Source organism: Callithrix jacchus, chromosome 19 (assembly GCF_049354715.1).
Source record: "Callithrix jacchus isolate 240 chromosome 19, calJac240_pri, whole genome shotgun sequence".
NCBI classification, from domain to species: Eukaryota; Metazoa; Chordata; class Mammalia; order Primates; family Cebidae; genus Callithrix; species Callithrix jacchus.
In genome coordinates, this window is record NC_133520.1 from 13,003,388 (window position 1) to 13,022,898 (window position 19,511).

The 19,511-nt window shown below is 34.8% G+C and overlaps 1 protein-coding gene across 1 annotated transcript in view; it reads left to right on the forward strand.

The window, feature by feature from the left end:
* The window catches only part of USH2A (usherin), an 815,757-nt gene that overhangs the window by 242,874 nt on the left and 553,372 nt on the right, over positions 1 to 19,511 (forward strand). The window contains exon 21 of the mRNA XM_002760516.6: positions 5,031 to 5,264. Coding sequence (XP_002760562.4) covers positions 5,031 to 5,264 — 234 coding nt within the window. The remainder of the gene's footprint in view (positions 1 to 5,030; positions 5,265 to 19,511) is intronic.

A 19,511-nucleotide genomic window follows, 5' to 3' on the forward strand; every position in this document is an offset into this window, starting at 1 on the left:
ACTACATAAATTTTGCAAGTCTAAGTGTATTCATTGTGATACACTAGTAATTATGTTATAAACTAATAAATGCTGCATAAGGAAGAATGCATATTATAACATTTTATAAAATAGTATCTATATATCGAATAGATAAGATACTAGATTATCCCTATTTAAGAATACAAATGCTATTTTAAAAATACAAGAATTTTGTACTTTTATTCCAAGTGAAAATAGACATATTATTCTTAGGAATGATGAATATTGAAGATTCATTTTAAACTCTGTATATTATTCTTAGAAATAATAGATATTGAAGATTCACTTTTAAACTTAACATTTACAAGACAATTTTCTACGTAAATACAAATTGATTTTGAATATAGATGAATTGTATCCCATTATAATATATAATTTAAAGATGGGTTCTTGTATTGATAGTGCCTTGTATTTGTATAGAAACTTGTTTTGTAAAACATAAAGCAAATATGCGTAATGTTGTAGAAGCAATTGCAGTCAACATATTTCACTGCAAATGTATCCTCATGTTGCAGATGAGGAAGCTGAAGCAGATATAAGTGTTGAGATTTTTCTAAAATCACACAGATTTAGATATTAAAAAGTGAAATATAATTTTTAAAAGTCTACAAAGTCCCTTTCATTACTCAGTGTTGTCTCTTAAACAGTTTTATGAATTAACAAATCTTTAAAGATCATATTTATTTTTACCTGTAGTTTCTTTCCTTTGAAAATCTGATGAAGAATTCTTTACCACTCCAATCTCTTGATTTTATGTGTGTGTCTGTGTTTAATAGTTCAGGAGTATCTACTTTTCTTATTCTACTTGTATGTATATGAGACCAGACTAGTTGAATTGCTTGACAAGTTCACATAATTCCCCCTTCCAGCCTTGGAGGAACCCTGAAAAGAATAATTCAGCAGGATATCCACCCTTTCAAACAGGCTTAGTTGACTCCTCCATGTGAAACAGTACAATATACCTACTGGAATGTTTTTTGTTTTGTTTTTCTTTCAACCAATAGAATAAAAAAATGTACTCTAGTTCTATTCATTGTCAAGAATTGACTTCTAAAGGACAGTCCCATTGCTTGGTGGAATAATTCCCCTGGGAATCAAGAAGTGCTCTACTACTTAAAGTTTAAATGGTAAACATTGATTTTAATGGACTCTCAAGAATTTTCCTATTGATTAGAATCACTTTGCCAAATTAAAAAATGTATGCTCTAATTTTCAACAGTTATTATACAAATATAACAGAGAGTTGCTAGAATTCCTTTAGTATTGTTTTCTATGACTCTTAATCTATATTCCTGATTAAGATGTGATTTTTGGATTATGCTACTGATGGGAGAAGGAATCTGATTTCTGTGGTAGTGCTGAGCTTCAACATTATCTCCATTTGGTTGAGTGGTTGAAGTAAAGTAGAGATGTATCAACTTTCAAACAAATGGGACCAGGAGAAAGGCAGCTTTCAAACAGCAATGAAACTGTTCAGTTTTTAAGAGGTCTCGGAGGTATATTCATACTTCTCAACATTTAGTTAAAATCGAAATCCTATTCCCAATACACCAAATATGTATAATTTGTGACTCTCTGTCTACATCGTTGGTATCCAATATGGTAGTCATGAATCATATGTGGCTATTTAAATTTAAAATACAGTTAATTAAAATTAAGAAATTTGAAATTCAGTTTCTCATTCTCACTAGCTACATTTCAAGTGCTCAGTAGTCTTACTATAAGGCTAGTGGTTACCATACTAAACATTACAGATCTAGAACATTTCCTTCATTGTAGAAAGTTCTATTGGATAGTATTGCTCTAGTAGTATTTGGCTATTGCTTATTACTAGGCTAGTAGTTAGTTAAACTGAAAAGTTCATGTCTCTATGTCCCAAAACCCTAGGGAATCTAGCAAATCGCAATTTTAAAATTACGCAATTGGTTCTCCATTGCTTCCCTGAGCCCAAGACTAAAGCAGCCTTCCTTTTCCAGTTGAGATCATAGCCAAGAATGGCCTGCTAAAATTTTAATACAAATATGGAACTCTAAACTCTGTAGAGACTTAGTGAGTGAAGACATTTCCGAATGGCTTAGCCTTTTATTTTGCTTTGGATTATTTTGAAGTAAAATCATAGCTTGTAGAATGAAATCTTTGAGAATCTACCATTTAACTGATTTTTAGCAAAAAAAAAAACTAAGAGAAATTATGCATATAAGTCTTAGATTCGTACATATATAAAAATAAAATATCACATGGGCTGCAGTGGCAGAAAATAACCAGAATTGTTAATTATCTTTATAAGTTGATAAACTTTTTGCTCATTGCCTTTTCTTTTTTACTGAAAGTTAAAATAGCATCAAAATGAATTGTTTCTCTTTGAAAAGCTGGACCAAAATCTAAAAAGTAACAAATTGAAATTGTTCTAAGCTTTTTTACCGTGAATTTCCTTTCATGGTTTAAAGGCTTCAGTTCTTATACTCATATCATTTTGATTTATATTTATTGAAGCAGGCAATGACTTTACGTCTGTGTATGGCCATGTTAACACAGGTATAAATTAAAAGTCCACAGACGTAGTTTGGGCCCTTAATGAATAGGGTTGGTGATTATGACATTTGTTCCGTTCTCCGCTTTCACCTCTCCAATCCAGCAGATACACTTAGAGGGTGAATGAATCTCAGCTCACAAACTCAACTGTTTACAGGAAAAAAAAAATCAAAACAAACCTTCCTTTTCAATTACTCGGCTGTTACTCTGATCATCATTTCCAGCTAGTTGTAGGGAAAACCTTAATCTCTGTTGCTCCTAGGGTTTCCCAGTAACCTTCAAAGAATTGCCAGTGTCTCACCACCTCAAAGCATGGCAAGGTCCCAATGCATGCAAGGGCATGGGGCCGCTACTGCTCCAAGGCTTAGGCTGCTGCTCGAAGTGTCATCACTTCAAGGCTAGGGTATTCTCTGGGACCAAGAAGCTGACCAAAGTTAGGTGCCTGGACCATTGCGTGTAAACTGCTGAACTCACAGGCTTGTTACTTTGTGCTAATGCTCTGTTTAACATTCAGAGTGGTTATTGCTTGTTTGCTTTAATTTAAACCAGCTTTTAAGCTTTAAAAATCAGAAAATTAGACATAACAGAAACTTTTTGACCAAAGAAGATATACAGATGGCAAATACACATAAGAAAAATATTCTATATCATATGTTATAAAGGGAAATGCAAATTAAAACAAGATACCACAACACACCAATTAGAACGGCCAAAATCTCGAACACAGACAACACCAAATGAGGATATACAGTAGCAGGAATGCTCATTCATTGCTAGTGGGAGTGCAAAATGGTACAGCCACTTTGGAAGACAGTTTGGCAGTGTCTTGTACAACCAAACATGCTCTTACCATATGATACAGCAATTGCACTTCTTGGCATTTACTCAAAGGAATTGAAAACACAAAAACTTGATATATAATTAGATATATACATATATATGCACATTATAGCAGCTTTATTTATAATTGCTAAAACTTGGAAACAACAAGGATATTCTTCAGTAGATGCATGAATAAACTGTGATAAACTATGCTACATCCGGACAAGGGAATATTATTTAGCATTAAATGAGCTATCAAATGATGAAAAAACATGAAGGAAACTTCAGTGCATATGATTCAGTGAAAGAAGTCAGTCTGTAAAGGCTACATGCTGTATGATTCCAACTAGGACATTCTGGAAAAGGCAAACTATAGAGATGAGTAGTTACCCAGGGTGGTGGCAAGGAGAGATGAACAGGCAGGGCACAGAGGATGCTTTGGGTAGTGAACATTTTCTGTGTGATAGAATAATGATGGATTCAGGTCATCATAAATTTTTCCAAACCCAGAGAATGTAAACACCATGTGAGAGCCCCAACGGAAACTATGGACTTTGAATGATAACGATGTGTCAATGCAGATTCATCTCTGTAGCAAATGAACTATTTGGGTGCCGGATATTGATAATGGAAGAGACTGTGCATGGGTTGGGGAGATATAATAGAACTCTCCACCTTCTTCTCAATTTTTCTATGAACAAAAAATTGCTCTTTAAAAATACAATCTTATGGGTGTAGTGGCGCCTGTCTGTAGTCCAAACTACTTGGGGGGCTGAGACAGAAAGATTGCTTGAGCCCAGGAGTTCCAGTCTGTAGTGAGCCATCGCTGTGCCTGTAGCATAGCCACTGCACTCCAGCCTGGGCAACAATATGAGACTCCATCTCTTTAAAAAAAGAAAGCTACCCCTGGCACATAGCCTATGAGGTAGCTGTGTTCCACAGGAGCAAGCAAAGATAAATAAAAATAATAAAAGTCTTTTAAAAAATGACTTTCTGACTCCCTTTTATACAAACACAAAGTTTTGGCAAACTTGCGTTAATATTCCTGCATTACCCATTGATTGGCACGGATTATGCTTGGCCCCTGTAAATTGCAGCACCGAGTTGATGCCACTTTAAGGTGAGGGGCTCTGCCCAGTGGGATTAGTGCCAGTCATTGGCTGTTGGTTTCACTGTGGGATCCTGCACCTCCTGGGTGAGGCAGCTCTTACTCAGCCAAGGGAATTTCTACACAGAATGGGGCAGGCATGAGCCATCGGGGATCAGCAGGCACAGGAACTGGGTCATTTGGGAACATTATTGGTAAAGGGACTCTGGTTGGGGCACCACCCAGAGTACAGCAGCTACTATAATACATAACATCTATTATTTAGCTAAAAAGAATAAAGTTATTTTCAAGAATAAATTTAATATGAAAGTTTTCTGTGAATTATGCTGGCCATTTAAATTTTTTTTTTGTTGCATTTAAGATAAACTGTATATTGTGTTTTCAGTTCCTAGAACCACACAGATACTTGAAACCACAAACGATTTGATTTTAAGTGTGATACATACAAATATATATATATATATATATATGTTAATACTTGTGTCTAGAGACACACATATTTTTAAAACCAAAGTCTCAAATGTAACAAGTGTTTTCTAATATTTAGCACCAGCCCAACTGAGGCCTCCTCTGGTTAAAGGAATCAACAGCACGACAATCCATCTTAGGTGGTTTCCACCTGAGGAACTGAATGGACCCTCTCCTGTGTATCAGCTGGAAAGGAGAGAGTCATCTCTACCAGCTATGATGACCACGATGATGATGAAAGGAATTCGTTTCACAGGAAATGGGTATTGCAAATTTCCCAGCTCCACTCACCCAGTCAATACAGACTTTACTGGTAAGTGTGTTTGACATTGCTTTATTTAGGAGACACGAAGCTCCAAAATGTTTTCTATTATTATCTCTTTATGATGAATTTTTGCTATACCTACTATACTCCTTGAGCCCTTTGATAACTTTTGCCTGATTGTGTCAGCATGTCCATCTTTTTAGAATTCTGGGGAGAAATGTCAGGTAAGTGAAGGAAAGAGGAAAAAAAAAGATGTGGATGAAGAGACAGCGTTATTGGATCAAAGTATATGCTTTGTATTTGTATTTTGGCAAAGTATTTGCCAGGACATGTTCCTTGAAATATTATTCACTGTGTTCTGTGAATGAATGAGTTTGAAACATTCCCTCATGTTATCGGAGGTTCTCCGTGCACACCAAGTTAGTTCCTAAAGTCCCTAAGAAGCATTATAAGAAAGCCATTTAACTTTGCTTAGCTAAGCATGCCTAACAGATATTTGATGTAATGTTTTCTTTTTCTTTCTCTCACTCTTTCCTTCTTCCATTTTACACTGTGACAACTGAATATCTCATGTTCTATGATGAATATTGTGGGAAAAACTAATCCCAGGGAAAACATAACTTTTCTCTAGACCAAGACTATGGTAAAGCAAGTGAGGCTCTTGCCTCAATCACAAAAAGAAACTAAAATCTCAGTGTGAATATAAATATTTTAATGCAGTATTTTTAAAATGAAAATCAGTGTGAAAGCACTACAAAAATATTATCAAAATTTAAATGAAGACAGATTTGACCCTGGCACAATCCTGCCTTGCTGGCCTTACCCTGCTCCTGGCCTTAGTAGTACCAGAATATTTTGGAAGTCCCACGACCTCTGTGAATTACAGCTTCTAATATCACAATTTCAGTATAACTGTAAAAAGCTCTATTTATGGTACACACTTCGCTTTTCCAATTTTTAAAAAAATTTACAAACTGTAAGATATATATTATTCTGTAAACTCATAAAGATGTTCATTTAATCATCCATGAGAAAGTCATTTTGAAGCAAATAGCTAGTCTTTAAAATATTGTATATGTGAAGACAATGAAATGGAATTTGAGCTATAACATTTGTATTGTTTTATTTTTACCTAAAACGGTAAATAGTTTGCTTCTCGTTGAGGCTGGCTGCTGATGCACCTTTGTAATGAATCATGATTATGTTCTCACTGAGATATATTGAGATTAATGCATGCTTAACTACCCTCCCAGTACATCAAAATCATCGCTGAGTATTAGAAATGGAACCATTGAGCTATAAATGCTCAAATTCTGCTTTATATGCTTAAAATGGAAAAAAGGAAAAGAAAAAAATAGGTAAAGAAAAGGAATACATGCATAATCGTAAAACCCTTTCCTCAAATGAAAATAGAAACCACCTCCCTGGTCCAATATTTGGCTTGTGATGTGTTTCTTCCAGGAAATAGCATCCGTTTCCATTCAACTGGGCATAGCTGCTGCATAGATGTCAGCTTGGATTTGCAGGCTAGCCAGCAGACAGATTTTTGATGGGATCACCTACTGTTGTTGCAGTGAAAGATGGAGTGGCCCGTCCACCGTTAATAAATTTAGTCATCCTCGCTATCTCCCTTGCCGGCCTTATACTCTGAGGTGCAAGGGCTAGGGGCAGATGCAGTGTCTGGGAAGTTTTCCAAATTCCTCTTTAAAAAAGTTAGGCTGTAAACACTGGCCTCACTAAGCAGGATCCTTCTGTCTATAACAAAGCCTCCAGCTGCACAGAAAATGTGCTTGGAGTACACATCATTTGAAGGACAAGGCAGGGAGATCACAATTTTGGCTTGAACTACTCCCTGGAGCTTTGGTGATTCCTGGAGAATGAGAAGTTCTTCTGCGTTCAGGCACGTTCTGGGACATTGTGATGTCCTTTTTAATGGTGGCTTGGCTTTCCTTTTAATACTCCCTTTAACTTTTAGTATAACCAGGTATATGCTAAGTTATTGGTTTGATCCTTTGGCCGACAGCTTTAGTTGAATGATTTTACTGAGTTGTACCAAAGCCTAACCATATTTACCCAATTAATGAGCTAGGACAGATTTCAAAACCAACTCAATGGCTTTCTTTAAACTTGCATCTTTCCTAGAGAGGAAATATAATGCATATAATTAGCATCTTACATTATTCTTACTGATATATTATCCTATTGAATCCCTCTGCAATCCTATAAAAGTAGCTCTTTTTACCCTCATAGCACATGAGGAAAAGAGGCTCCAATGAGTTCCTTGCCCGTTGTTCTGCAGCTATTGAATTTCAGTGTTGAAATATGAACTGAAGCCTTCCAAATGTAAAGGCAAGGCCTCTGCTACAGGGTGGAAAGGAACCTTTGTAGACTGTTCTTTGGAAGTATGGAGTAGGAAGTATGTAAAAGTAAGAAAGAGGGCTAGGAGGTGAAATAATTACCACCCAAATATTCTTTAGCCAATACTGCTTAACTCTTTGGATTTGTCTTTAAGTTAGTTTCAGCTCACAAACAGCAAGTAGTATTGTGTATTCCCAAAGACATATAGGGATTTTAATAGCAATTAAATCCAGAGTGTTACTAGGAGCCTAGATGTTTAAGATGTAAATAACATCATGGTAAATGAGCTGAAGTGCTATGCGTTAAACGGTGCTTTCAAATCACATTCCTTTATATTTCATGTAGGTTTTATATTCTGAGACAAATTTAAGAGCAAATCCTTGAAACTTCTAATATGATGAATTACCTTTTAAAAGTTAATAACTTTAAGATAACTATGATGTCCTTTATTTTGAATTATTCAAAATCTCTAACTTCAACTAAAGTGACTTCTGAATAGAAATATCAATACTCAAAGATAAATATATGTTGAGGTACATAATTATGCATATTTTATATATTAAAAAATAAGTTAGATTGTACCCATCAATGACAGGAATTAGAAATGCATTAATAACACATTTCATGGCCATGAGCAGTATATTGAAAAGTCTCTGTAAAGAATATCTCATTACTATAGTCCAAGAAAGGAATCTCTTATACAACTTACCCCTCTTTCATATGTGCTTTAAATATTTTTTACCTTCCACAATAGAAGGAGAATAATTCAAGCATATGAATTTATGTTCTAAAATGTCATTTAATATTGTAAGTTATCAAGCTTAATACTGTCAATAAACTCTGTCGAGATCTACCTTTGGGAAGAAAGAGAACCAGGTAAAGCTATTCTGAGACCTGTTTTTGCTTCCTTTTCTTTTCTGATACAAATGTTCTTTTAAAAATCTAATCTCTAGTAAGAATATATTATCAGTCATTTACATCATAGTTTAAATTTAAAATAATTAACTCTGGATATGATTATGAGGACTTTGAAGAAGATTAACTGATAAATTAGTTTCAAATCCAGGCCCCATTATTTATTAGCTAAATGTAATTAGACAACTCATTTAATCTTTTTTGTGTTTCAGTTTGCTTTTTTTAAATAAATTAACATAACTCTACTTACAATATTGGTATCTAGCAGGTGAGTGAGGATTTAAAGGAGATAGCCCACCTAATGAACTTTGTACCATGCCTACTACACAGATTATTTAGTACTCATTAAACATTAGTTATTAGTTATTATTCATTTAACAAATATTTATTAAGTGCCTACTATCAGACAGGAGCTTTCGTAAGTTAGAATATTCTACAATTATAAAATCCACATTCTATTAATTTATTTGCTGTTATACATGCAAAATATATTTGCTCAAATGTTATATCTGGGGTATGAAAATATGCAATATTCTGTATTAAAATGTGATACTTGTGTTATTGAAAATGGTGAAATGAATTGACTTAGTGTTGAGGAATTGGGCAAACTATTTTTCTGGGTGTTTAATCTTGCTCATCTATTAAATTGAGGATTTTGTTAGATGATCAATGCTTCTAATCTCTAAAATTCCAATTCTATGAATACAGAATATCTGAGAGGCCCCACAATCCAAAATAAAAGTTGTAACCATGGTATCTGTGTGTTTAGAAACACCTAGATTTTAAAATAAATTGTTTGTATAATATTATGTTTATTAATACAATTTAAGATTGGTATAAATTTATGGTTTTTCTCTACTAATTTAAGAGACTTAGTGATATGGGCAGAATTCAACATAAAATAGATATTCAGTTCTCGGGTCATATCAGATGATATAAAGAAGCACAAAATTACAATAGTTTTGTGATCTTATAATTAGTCAATGATATGAACAGTCATGGTAAAATAGTCCCCTGGTTACGTGGGTTAACAAGACTTTCTTCTTCCAACACAGGAATAGCAAATAGAGCCTCCCCTCCCTTATGCAACTAGAAGGGGACATCATTGTGTCTTCAGAGAGAAAAAAATTATGCTCTTTTTTTTTTCAGAAATGCAGAGTAAATCTACTTGATTTACAAGTAAATCTTTTACGAGTAAAAGAATTTAGTTCTTTCCTTGTAATGCTAGTAATCCAAGAGGAACCTGGTAAAAACAGCAACTAAAATACTTCTCAGATTGGCATTCCAAAGGTGACCCTCTTTCTCCTTGTCACTTATTTTTTCCTATTAGCGAAAACAGGTCCATGATCATTTGGGGGAAGGTTTGACTATTGTAGTATCCAGATGCCAATCACACCAGCCTTTTAAACTGCTTTTACTGGTGACCCTGCCCAGAAATCAGGAACTGCCTTTGGGGAGATCTTTGTAGCAAACCACTGGGGAGATGAGCACACACATGCACCTGGATATAATTCCCTTTTATTTGTCTTCATGAGAAATGTGATTACTGATGTTGAATATCTTGCAGATGAGAACTCTGTATAGTTTCTTCATAATAATGACGTTCAAGGACACTAAATGATTGTCATACATTTTCGTATGACAGTATTCACCTTCCCAAAAATGGCTGAACTAAAATGCTTCAGAATACAAAATGCAATTAATTACCGAGGGATGAAAAAAGAAATGCAACCACCAAAAATCAATATGTTTTAAGAGCATATTTTTTAACTTCTTTTACTCTATAATATTTATACCTTATTGTTATTAGTTTTTATTATTTTTAGTGAATTGGGACATTTAAGCACTTCATTAAAAGAAAGCTGATTATAAGCAGTTATAGTGAAGGTACAAGTAGGGCAAACTTCTTCAGATAGACTAATTAGTAAAAGCATATTAATTCTGACCTTCAACACCCTTGGTGTCCCAGTATTTGTTTTCCTTGGAGTGGGAGCAAGTATTTTGCCAGAAAGTGCTTGAAAAAAAGAAAAAAACAAAACAACTAAACAAAACCCCAATTCGTTTGAATACAGATTTAAATCACAAATTTTACCTAACCTTTGATGTTGGATTTCAGCCCTAGTTATTGAAAAACAAATATAATAATCTACTATGTGCCATAGCTGTTTAGTGAACAGGTAGTAATTATATTAAAAAAGTAAAGGCAAGAGTAAGAATATGGTATATGGGAGCAAAGTAAAGGAGAAATAATTGTCAGAGTATGACAAAACTCTGCTGTGTTTTCTGACTATGAAACAGTCAGAAGAGGTGAGAATGGCTGATTGAGTTCCTCAGTTTGGACTGAGGACAAGGATTCAAATGTGTATCTTCTTAGAATAACAGAAGTCACACTGACCCATGATAACTAGAGATATGGAGAAGTAAATGTCAAAACTGTTCATTTTTTATTATATTTAGTAGAAAGATATAAGTAAGTTCTTAGGAAATACCATCAAATGGCATTGAAGACATTGACAGATGGGAGAGGACCATTATTTCCCCATTCACCAAATTCATCATAAGGCCAATTCAAGAATGCGTGTGTTTTAACCCTTGCCTTTTAAAAGTAACTTAGTTTGAAGCATATTTCTGTAAGTCTCCTTTTGTTTGAAATATTAATGTTAGGTAGCTGGTAAGCTGAGCCAACACTGAAAACAAACTGTTTTTGTTAGTTGTTAGCCTATTTTAGTTAACAAAGCATCTGTTTTTTTTTAATCACTGCCATAATTCTTCAAAATGCATTGTCACCTGATATACAAACCACACATGTATTCCTATATATTCATGCCACATGCATAAACATATATTTTCCAGATTGTCTCTGGGTTTTCTGTTACCCCTTATGGGCTCTCCTTGCCCACTGCCTAGACAGAGCCAATTTATCAAGACAGGGGTATTGCAATAGAGAAAGAGTTTCATTCACATAGACCCAGCTGTATGAGAGACTTGAGTTTTATTATTACTCAAATCAGACTCTCCAAGAGTTTGGGAATCAGAGTTTTTAAGAATAATTTGGCTGGTAGGGGGTGGGGAGGTAGGAATGCTGATTGGTTGGATCAGATATGAAATCCTAGGAAGTCAAAGCTATCCTCTTGCACTGAGTCAGTTCCTGGGAGAGGACCACAAGATCAGATGAGCCAGTTTATCAGTCTGGGTGGTGCTAGCTGATCCATTGAGAAAAGGGTCTGCAAAATATCTCAAGCACTGATCTTAAATTTTACAATAGTGATACTATCCCTAGGAACAATTTGGGGAGGTTCTGAATCTTGCATGGCTTCTCAACCATCATTCCTAATCTTGTAGCAAATTTGTTAGTCGTACAAAGGCAGACAGGTCCCCAAGCAAGAAAGGGGGTCTATTTAGGGAAAAAGCTATTACCATCTTTGTTTCAAAACTAAGTTATAAACTATTATTTTTCCCCAAGATTAGGTCAGCCTTTGGCCAGCAATGAACAAGGGCATCTTAGAGATTAGAGGTAAGATGGAGTTGGCTAGCCCTGATCACTTTCACTGTCATAATTTTCTCAGTTACAATTTTTGCAAAGGCAGTTTCATTTCTATATAGTCTCAAATATACCTGCTCAAATTGTCCAGTGTCCTTTCTGCCAGTACGTTGACCATTTTGGAATCTTTTCAAAGACTTCATTGCTTTAAAAAAATGCTGTTGTTTAATGACATTTTGTCATTATAATCAATATGACACAGACTAATTTTAATTTCCCTTTTATTCAGCTTACATGGGTAGGAAAAAGAACTTTGAGCAGAAAAAGAATTATAATTGGTCAGCAATGACAGTAAAACTAGCACCTTTGAAGATCATTGATTTTTTTATTAATAAGATGAATTGTTTTGTATATGTTTTCTTGAAAAACTTAGTTAAAACATTTAAAGATGTTTAATTATAGTTATTTTATACCAGTTAAAGCACTCTTGAAGAATATAGATTAAGTCCCTTTCTATTCAGATAGAGAGGAATCTGGGAACATCATTGTCAAAATGCTGTCTCTTTCAAAACTTGGTTCTATTGCTCTAAAGAAATGTTTTACAAGATTATGCACCAAATTCATATGGATCTGAAGCCACTCAATTTTTGCCTTCTCAGAAGAAAGAATTTGATTGAGGGGACATAAGGCTGAGTAAGAGACCCAAGCTAATTTTAGAGCAGGAGCAAAAGTCTATTAAAAAATGTTAGAGCCGGAATGAAAGGAAATAAAGTATACTTGGAAGAGGGCCAAGTGGGTGACTTGAGAGATGATTTGACCTTTGAGTTGGAGTTTTATAGAAGGTCTTCCAACCCTTCTGCCCTGATTCTTCTCTTGTGTTGGGCTGTCCACATGTGCAGTAGATTGCCAGCAATTGGCAGGAGTTGAATGTGCAGTGTGTTTACCGAAGTTGTAGGCATGCTCACTTGAAGCATGTTCCCATATAAGTTAAGTGTTCCCAGAAGGTCATATACCAGTTAAACTCTGACATTTTGCCTCTTAGTACGCATGCTTGAGCCCACTCACTCAGCTCCTAAGATCTCATTGGGAAGCTGCTGATCACCAGTTTTGGGGGGTAGGGGGGCACTTCTCTTCCCCTGCTTGTAGTCTAACTACCCACTGTAACACTAACAGTTTCCTTTAAGTGGGGGAAATGTTAAGTAATAATATGCAAACCACATTTAAGGTGTCTGTATTGAAAGAGGCTCACAAACATAGCCATAGGCCATTTGTTTGAAGCTTTGAAAAGGGAGGCTCAGTTCCTCACATTCTCTGGACCAACAAGCAGTTTCCATTTGGAAGTTTTTTGACTGTAGTGCAACTTCAAAAGAAAGGCATAAGAAAGAAGGAGAGAGGAAGAAACACTTAGACCATCTAAATCCATCTCTGGCAATGGTGGCCATATCATTTCCACAGACAAAGGGCATCCTTGGGGAATTTCATAAAGGAAGAATAAGGACTTAAAGGAAGCCTATGGGAATGATTGAATGATACTCCCTCCAACAGAAAATTAAAAAACAATGTGGATGGATTTTTCTCAGCGTCTTCCCATCTCGTTTTTCCTCTCCTGAAACCTGTTCCTCCTTCTGTATGTAGCATCCACAGTGAATATCACTGATTGCCTTAGGCAGAAACCTTGGAACTGCCCTTGAATTGACACTTGAACTATTCACTTCCTTCTTCCCATTCTATCAATGATTCCTCCTCTGGACGTTCTTCCTCGGATACATCTCTTGGAACTATCTGCTGGCCCTACAGCTACTGCCTAGTCCAGACCTATGTTGTGGGCTTCTCTGCCAACAGTTTCAATATTCTCCAGGCTGTTCTTCAAACTAATACTGTTCATTGACATTCTCTTGTGTAAAACTTTTTAATGGTTTCCCAGTGAGAGAGGCCCTGAACAAGCCCTTTTCTACTTACCTGCCTTCTATCCATGTACTTCCTCATCTCTCAGCCACAGACTGGTTTACTCTCCAGCTCTAGACCATTTTGAAGTCTAGTGCTTGCATGTAGTACACTCTCTCAGATGCCCATCTCTTTGAACATATTAATACCTTTGCCTGGTATGCCCTCATCTAACCTCTTTCCTTTCACCTGGCTAATTGCTACTCATCATGAAATGGTTAGCTTAGCTGTTCCCCTAAATAGGTTTCCAGCAACCCCAGCCCCCTCCCATGCCAAATCTGGTTGAGGGCCTCTCTTATGTACTACTATAGAAACCAATAATTACTTACCACACTCTGTTAAAGCTGGTTGTTCAGGGAGCTAAGCTATAAGGATGCAAAGACATAACAATGGTACAATGGACTTTAGGGAGTCAGCGGGGAAGTGTGGGAGGGGGTGAGGAATTAAAAGAAACCTACGCATTGGATACAGTATATACTGCTCAGGTGATGGGTATGCCAAATTTCAGAAATCAACACTAAAGAACATATTCATATAACCAAATACTGCCTGTCCCCCCACAAAAGAAACCCTATTGAAAAGAAATCAACAACTGGTTGTTTGCTTATCTGTGTCCCAAATAGACTGAAATTATGACTGTCTTTTTCACAGTTGTAGCATTTGTGTCTTGCATAGTTTAAGACATCTACCAGAAGTTCAATAAATATTTGTTAACTAAATGAGTGATAGAAAAGAGGGAAATCCAAAAGATAGATCACTTAGCTATAAGAATTATTTAATGGTGAAATTCCTTATGCATTTGAATATAGTACCCATTTTTAAAAGCTACCTTTTTGAAAGTATTGCTGGCTTAGAGTGATAACTCAATTTGTTTAGTCTCTATTGGCCTTAGATGTATAAGAAAGTATATTTTAAACTGTACAGTACCAGAGACAAAAATAATTTTCTTGTTAATCATCTTTATTTGCTGGCAAAGTTACTTGTATATCAGTTGTTACAGCTAGAATGTTATATCAGGAATTGTTTTCTGTCCCACCATAGCTATCATACTGTATTGCTGAAAACTGGGTGGTCGCACATCTTTTAGATACGTGATCTCCTTAGGCTTATTAAATTTTGAGGTTAATGAATATTTTGACACTTTTACCTATACATATCATTAGGGCTTATTGCAATAGGTTTAAGATGACAGTCATAATAAACATATACAGTACAATAAAAAGCACTTTTAATCTTGAAAGTGCTTTATAAACAACAGTGATCAATGCTATGGATGGATTAACAGCATCATACTGATTGAATTCTATTTCAAGGGCAATGGAGGTATTGATGTTGGCAATCTAGTTCAGAAGGCGGCAGTGGCTGTAGTAAACAGTGCAGGTCTGGAATCCGACTCCCCAACTTTTAAATCTGGCTCCCCAATATGCTGCTGTGCAATTTTGCACAAGTCATTCCCCCAGTGTGAAGCTCAGTTTCTTCATCTGTTAACTGGCATATTGTAAGGTTTCAATACAGGAATCACTGTGAAGGATTAGTATGCTGTATCTTAGTATTGTGTATGCATTTATGACTGGCATTCTGTAATTCTGGACTTCAATTATGTGCCTTTCCATTGCATACATACATCTTATGTCCCTAAGCCACATAAAGCTTCTTCTTTATGACCTCTCTCTACTACACAGTATTATGACCATTCACTTCATTTTACTCATTCTGTATACCTCTGACCTTTGTTTTTTGTCATCGTCGTTACCTTTCTTCTTCCTCTAGATCCTTACATGTTCTGCATCTAATTTTTCCACATCTGTTTAAACAACCAACTTTAAATGTTACATGTACTTGTAAAACTTAATTCTATTTTCTCCTTGTCTTCATAATCAGTCTTCTCAAAAACTAAGATTCTCTTAATGTGTCAGTTTCTCATGGATCTATCACTCCTCAATCTATTGTCATTTGGATTCTTTTCTTTCACTTTATTGTAAATACTTCCTTCTAGACTGTCAATAGTTTTCGAGACAGTGAACTCTCCTTAATCCTCACCCCATGTGCCAATAAATAATATTGGTGCCATTTTGTCCTTTTAAAAAATAGGAAGAAACTAAATATTTCTCACTAGGTTTCTGCTTCTATTTCCCCTAAACTCGGTTTCAAGCTTTGATTCTGCTTTTTACATCCACCTTTAAATGGAGAAATTCATGCATTCGGTTTGTAGGCAGTTTTTTCTGATATCCCTCCATTAGCTGATCCTGTGATTGGTGTTGTAAAAGGGATATGGAGTAACACAGGTATGATTCCTACTAACCTCTTTAGGGAGCTTAAAGTCTTGCAGTGAAACCATGCATCAAACACATAATTAAGTAATTACAAGTGACTTCTGTCTCCAGCTATGAAGCATATAAAAAAATCTTCCTGCTGAGAAAAGAAATAGAAGCTGGGCAAAATTTCTTATAAATATGGTTATTTAAAGACAAAAGTGAGTAACAAGGACTTCTAGGACTTGTGGGATCAAGATCCTAGATATAAGAAAAACCATGTAGGTGAGCCTTTTACATATCTTTGTTTTTACCTTCTGTTTTGTTTATTAATTTTTCTACTGCATAGTCTTAGGCAAAAAGTATTTATAATAATACAGGCAAAAAATTTGAGTCTGGATGGGGTCCTGGTATACATGCTAGGTTCTCAATTAAAATCCTAGAAGAACAAGTCAAGGCTATTCTTCCTTAGATAAAGCCCCATTTCATTCTAACCACTAATGATACTAATGAGAAAAAAGTTAACTTTTGCAAAAAAAATTTACATATTTGCTGAAAGGAGATCACATCAATCAGAGTCCCAGCATGTACAGTTTTTTCCTACACAATGTCTGGCATTCAATCAAAAATTACCAGGCATACCAGAAAATAGGGCCAATAACCGAAAGATAAGATAAATAAAGCAAAAAATATTAACATATCCTCAAGTAATTCAGATATATGGAAATATATATATATATATGCATACACATATATGCATATATAAGCATACACATATAGGTTTATATGTGTATATCCAGAGACCTTCAAATAACTATGATTAATGTTATCAATGAAAATATTTAGAATTTAAGTAAAACATGGAAATATAGTAGAATAAGAATTATAGAGCTGAGTAACAACTGAAGTAAGAAACTCAGTAGGTAAAATACCAATTTCATCCCTGATAAAGTAAATGGTATTGTGCTTTATATCATATGCAACAATGAAAGTTGGGAAGAAAATATATATAAAACACCTATTTGTAACCATTTTATAGCAACAGTGCAGAGCTACTATGCTTAAGTGAAGAGAAGCAAATGAATTGAGTTGCACACAGGTAGAATTATTGAGCTGAAGCAGAGCATTAGTATATCTCGTAAAGAAATAAAAACGAATTCAGGGCTACAAAAGAAGCTCAGATTTGGAGGGTAGGTTCCCATAGAGAAGAGCAATGCTGAAAAATAATTCCAAATTTTGTGTAACAATTCTTTTTGGGTCCTTGGCAAACTTTCAGAATAATTCTATGAGAAACAGCAGAAATGATCTGCTTGGTAGATGGATCTAAGTAGACATTTCAGAGGAAACATAGAGCTAAAGATACACACATGGAGTTTGGACTTAACCAGAGTGGAGAGATCTTGGTGAACACTCTGAGCTTTCACTCAAGTATCCACAGAGTTCATTCTTTAAGTTCCCATGCTGTAGGAATAAGGGCTGTTCCTTAGGAACATTACAAACTGAAGCAAATTCACCCGAGTGAAGCCTAAAGCCAAGCCTTAGTAAGTTCAAGGTAAGCTGATAATTTTACTTCCTGTCAAAACAGAATTTTGGATTCATTAGTAAAAGATAAAATAATCTATGTGTCATCCATGAAGTGACCGATAATAAAGTGTTAATAGTCAATAGAGGCAAAGACTTCAATATAATTTCAGTTAATGTTAAGAGAAAATAAAGGACAAGGTGGACAGAGAGGATAAGATTAAAAAGTTTCAACACAAAATTGAAAACTGTACAGTAATAGGAAAATATAGTTTATAAAGCAAAATACCTGACATTAAGAGAATACTGATGAGTTACACAGATTGCAGAAGATAAGATTAGAGAACTCAGTAATCAACTGTAATTTTCCAAACTGAAGCATAGAGAGAAGGAAATGAATAACATTTGAAATGAAAAAGAGTACAGCATGTAAGAGACATATAGAACATAGGTGTATTTGAGGACCCAGAAGGAAAAGAGTAAAATAATGAGAAAAAAGTAATATTGTAGAATAGCCAAGTATTACCAAATATGAAAAATAAGTTCATACATAGTTTAACAAAGCTTAGCAAACCATAAGCAGTGCAAATATAAAAGCCTTGTCTAGTATATTATAGTCAAATTGCTTAAAATAAGACAAAAACTTTCAAAAGCACCTGGAGATGGTGGGGAGACTTATTACCTTCAGTGGGGCAAAAGTAAGACTGATGTCTGAGTTTTCAACAACAAAAAAAGAATGCCAGAATATAATGGAATGATACTTTTTAAATGCTAAAATTATTTTTTAACGATAATAACACCAAAAGAAAACTACCAGTCAAGATTTCTGTACCCAGAAAACATCCATCAAAAATGGTAAAATAAAATATTTTTCTTAATACAAGAGTTGAAAAAGTTATCATCAAGTGACTGTCACTATAAAAATCATAAAGTTTATTAGGACCTAGAAAAAGATCCCAGAAAGGGATCACAGAGCTGCAGGAAAGAGTGCAAACCTCTAGAATTGGTAAATAGGTGTGTAAATAAAAACTAATATGATAAAAGCCATAAAAATCATAGTTTGAAATTAATAGCATATGTAAAAAGAAAATGTATGACATCAATTATTTTGTCACAAATGGTGAGGCAGTTTACATGGAGCTAAACTGTGGTAAAATTCCAGAAAAGTTAGGGAAGTTGAAGAATTAATATAAAGTAGGCCATAGTAGATCAAGGATTTAGATTGTGATCCCTAAGGTAATAACCAAAAGAATGATTTTTAAAAAATAAAGTAAGAAAACACTAAATATTAAATAAACACAGGTCAACCTGAAAAAAGAATTGGGGTGGCAAGAACAAGACAAACAAAGAGTAAATGTGATAAATAAAAGGACAAATATCACTGTGCTAAATAATTACATCTATATATAAAACATGTGACATATGTTATCATTATTGTCATATATAGAACATCACTTCCAACAACTATATAATATGCATTTTTGAGGAACACATAGGACATTTTTCAAAATATAATAGCAAACATTCTGGGCCATAAATATGCTAATTAATTTATTATTTTTTTCAAGAGATGGGGTATTACTGTATTGCTCAGGCTGGTCTTGAACTCCTAGCCTCAAGCAGTCTTCCCACTCAAGTTTCCCAAAGTGCTGGGATTATGCATATGATGAGCCACTGCATTCAGTTTGATCTTGTTATATTTTATATTCTCTGACAACTGTGGAATTGAACTAGAACTCCAAATTTAAAAGATAATCAGATTGGAAAATATTCCTGGCTCAAAAAGAAATAATAGAAATTAAAAATTATTTTTAGCTAATAATA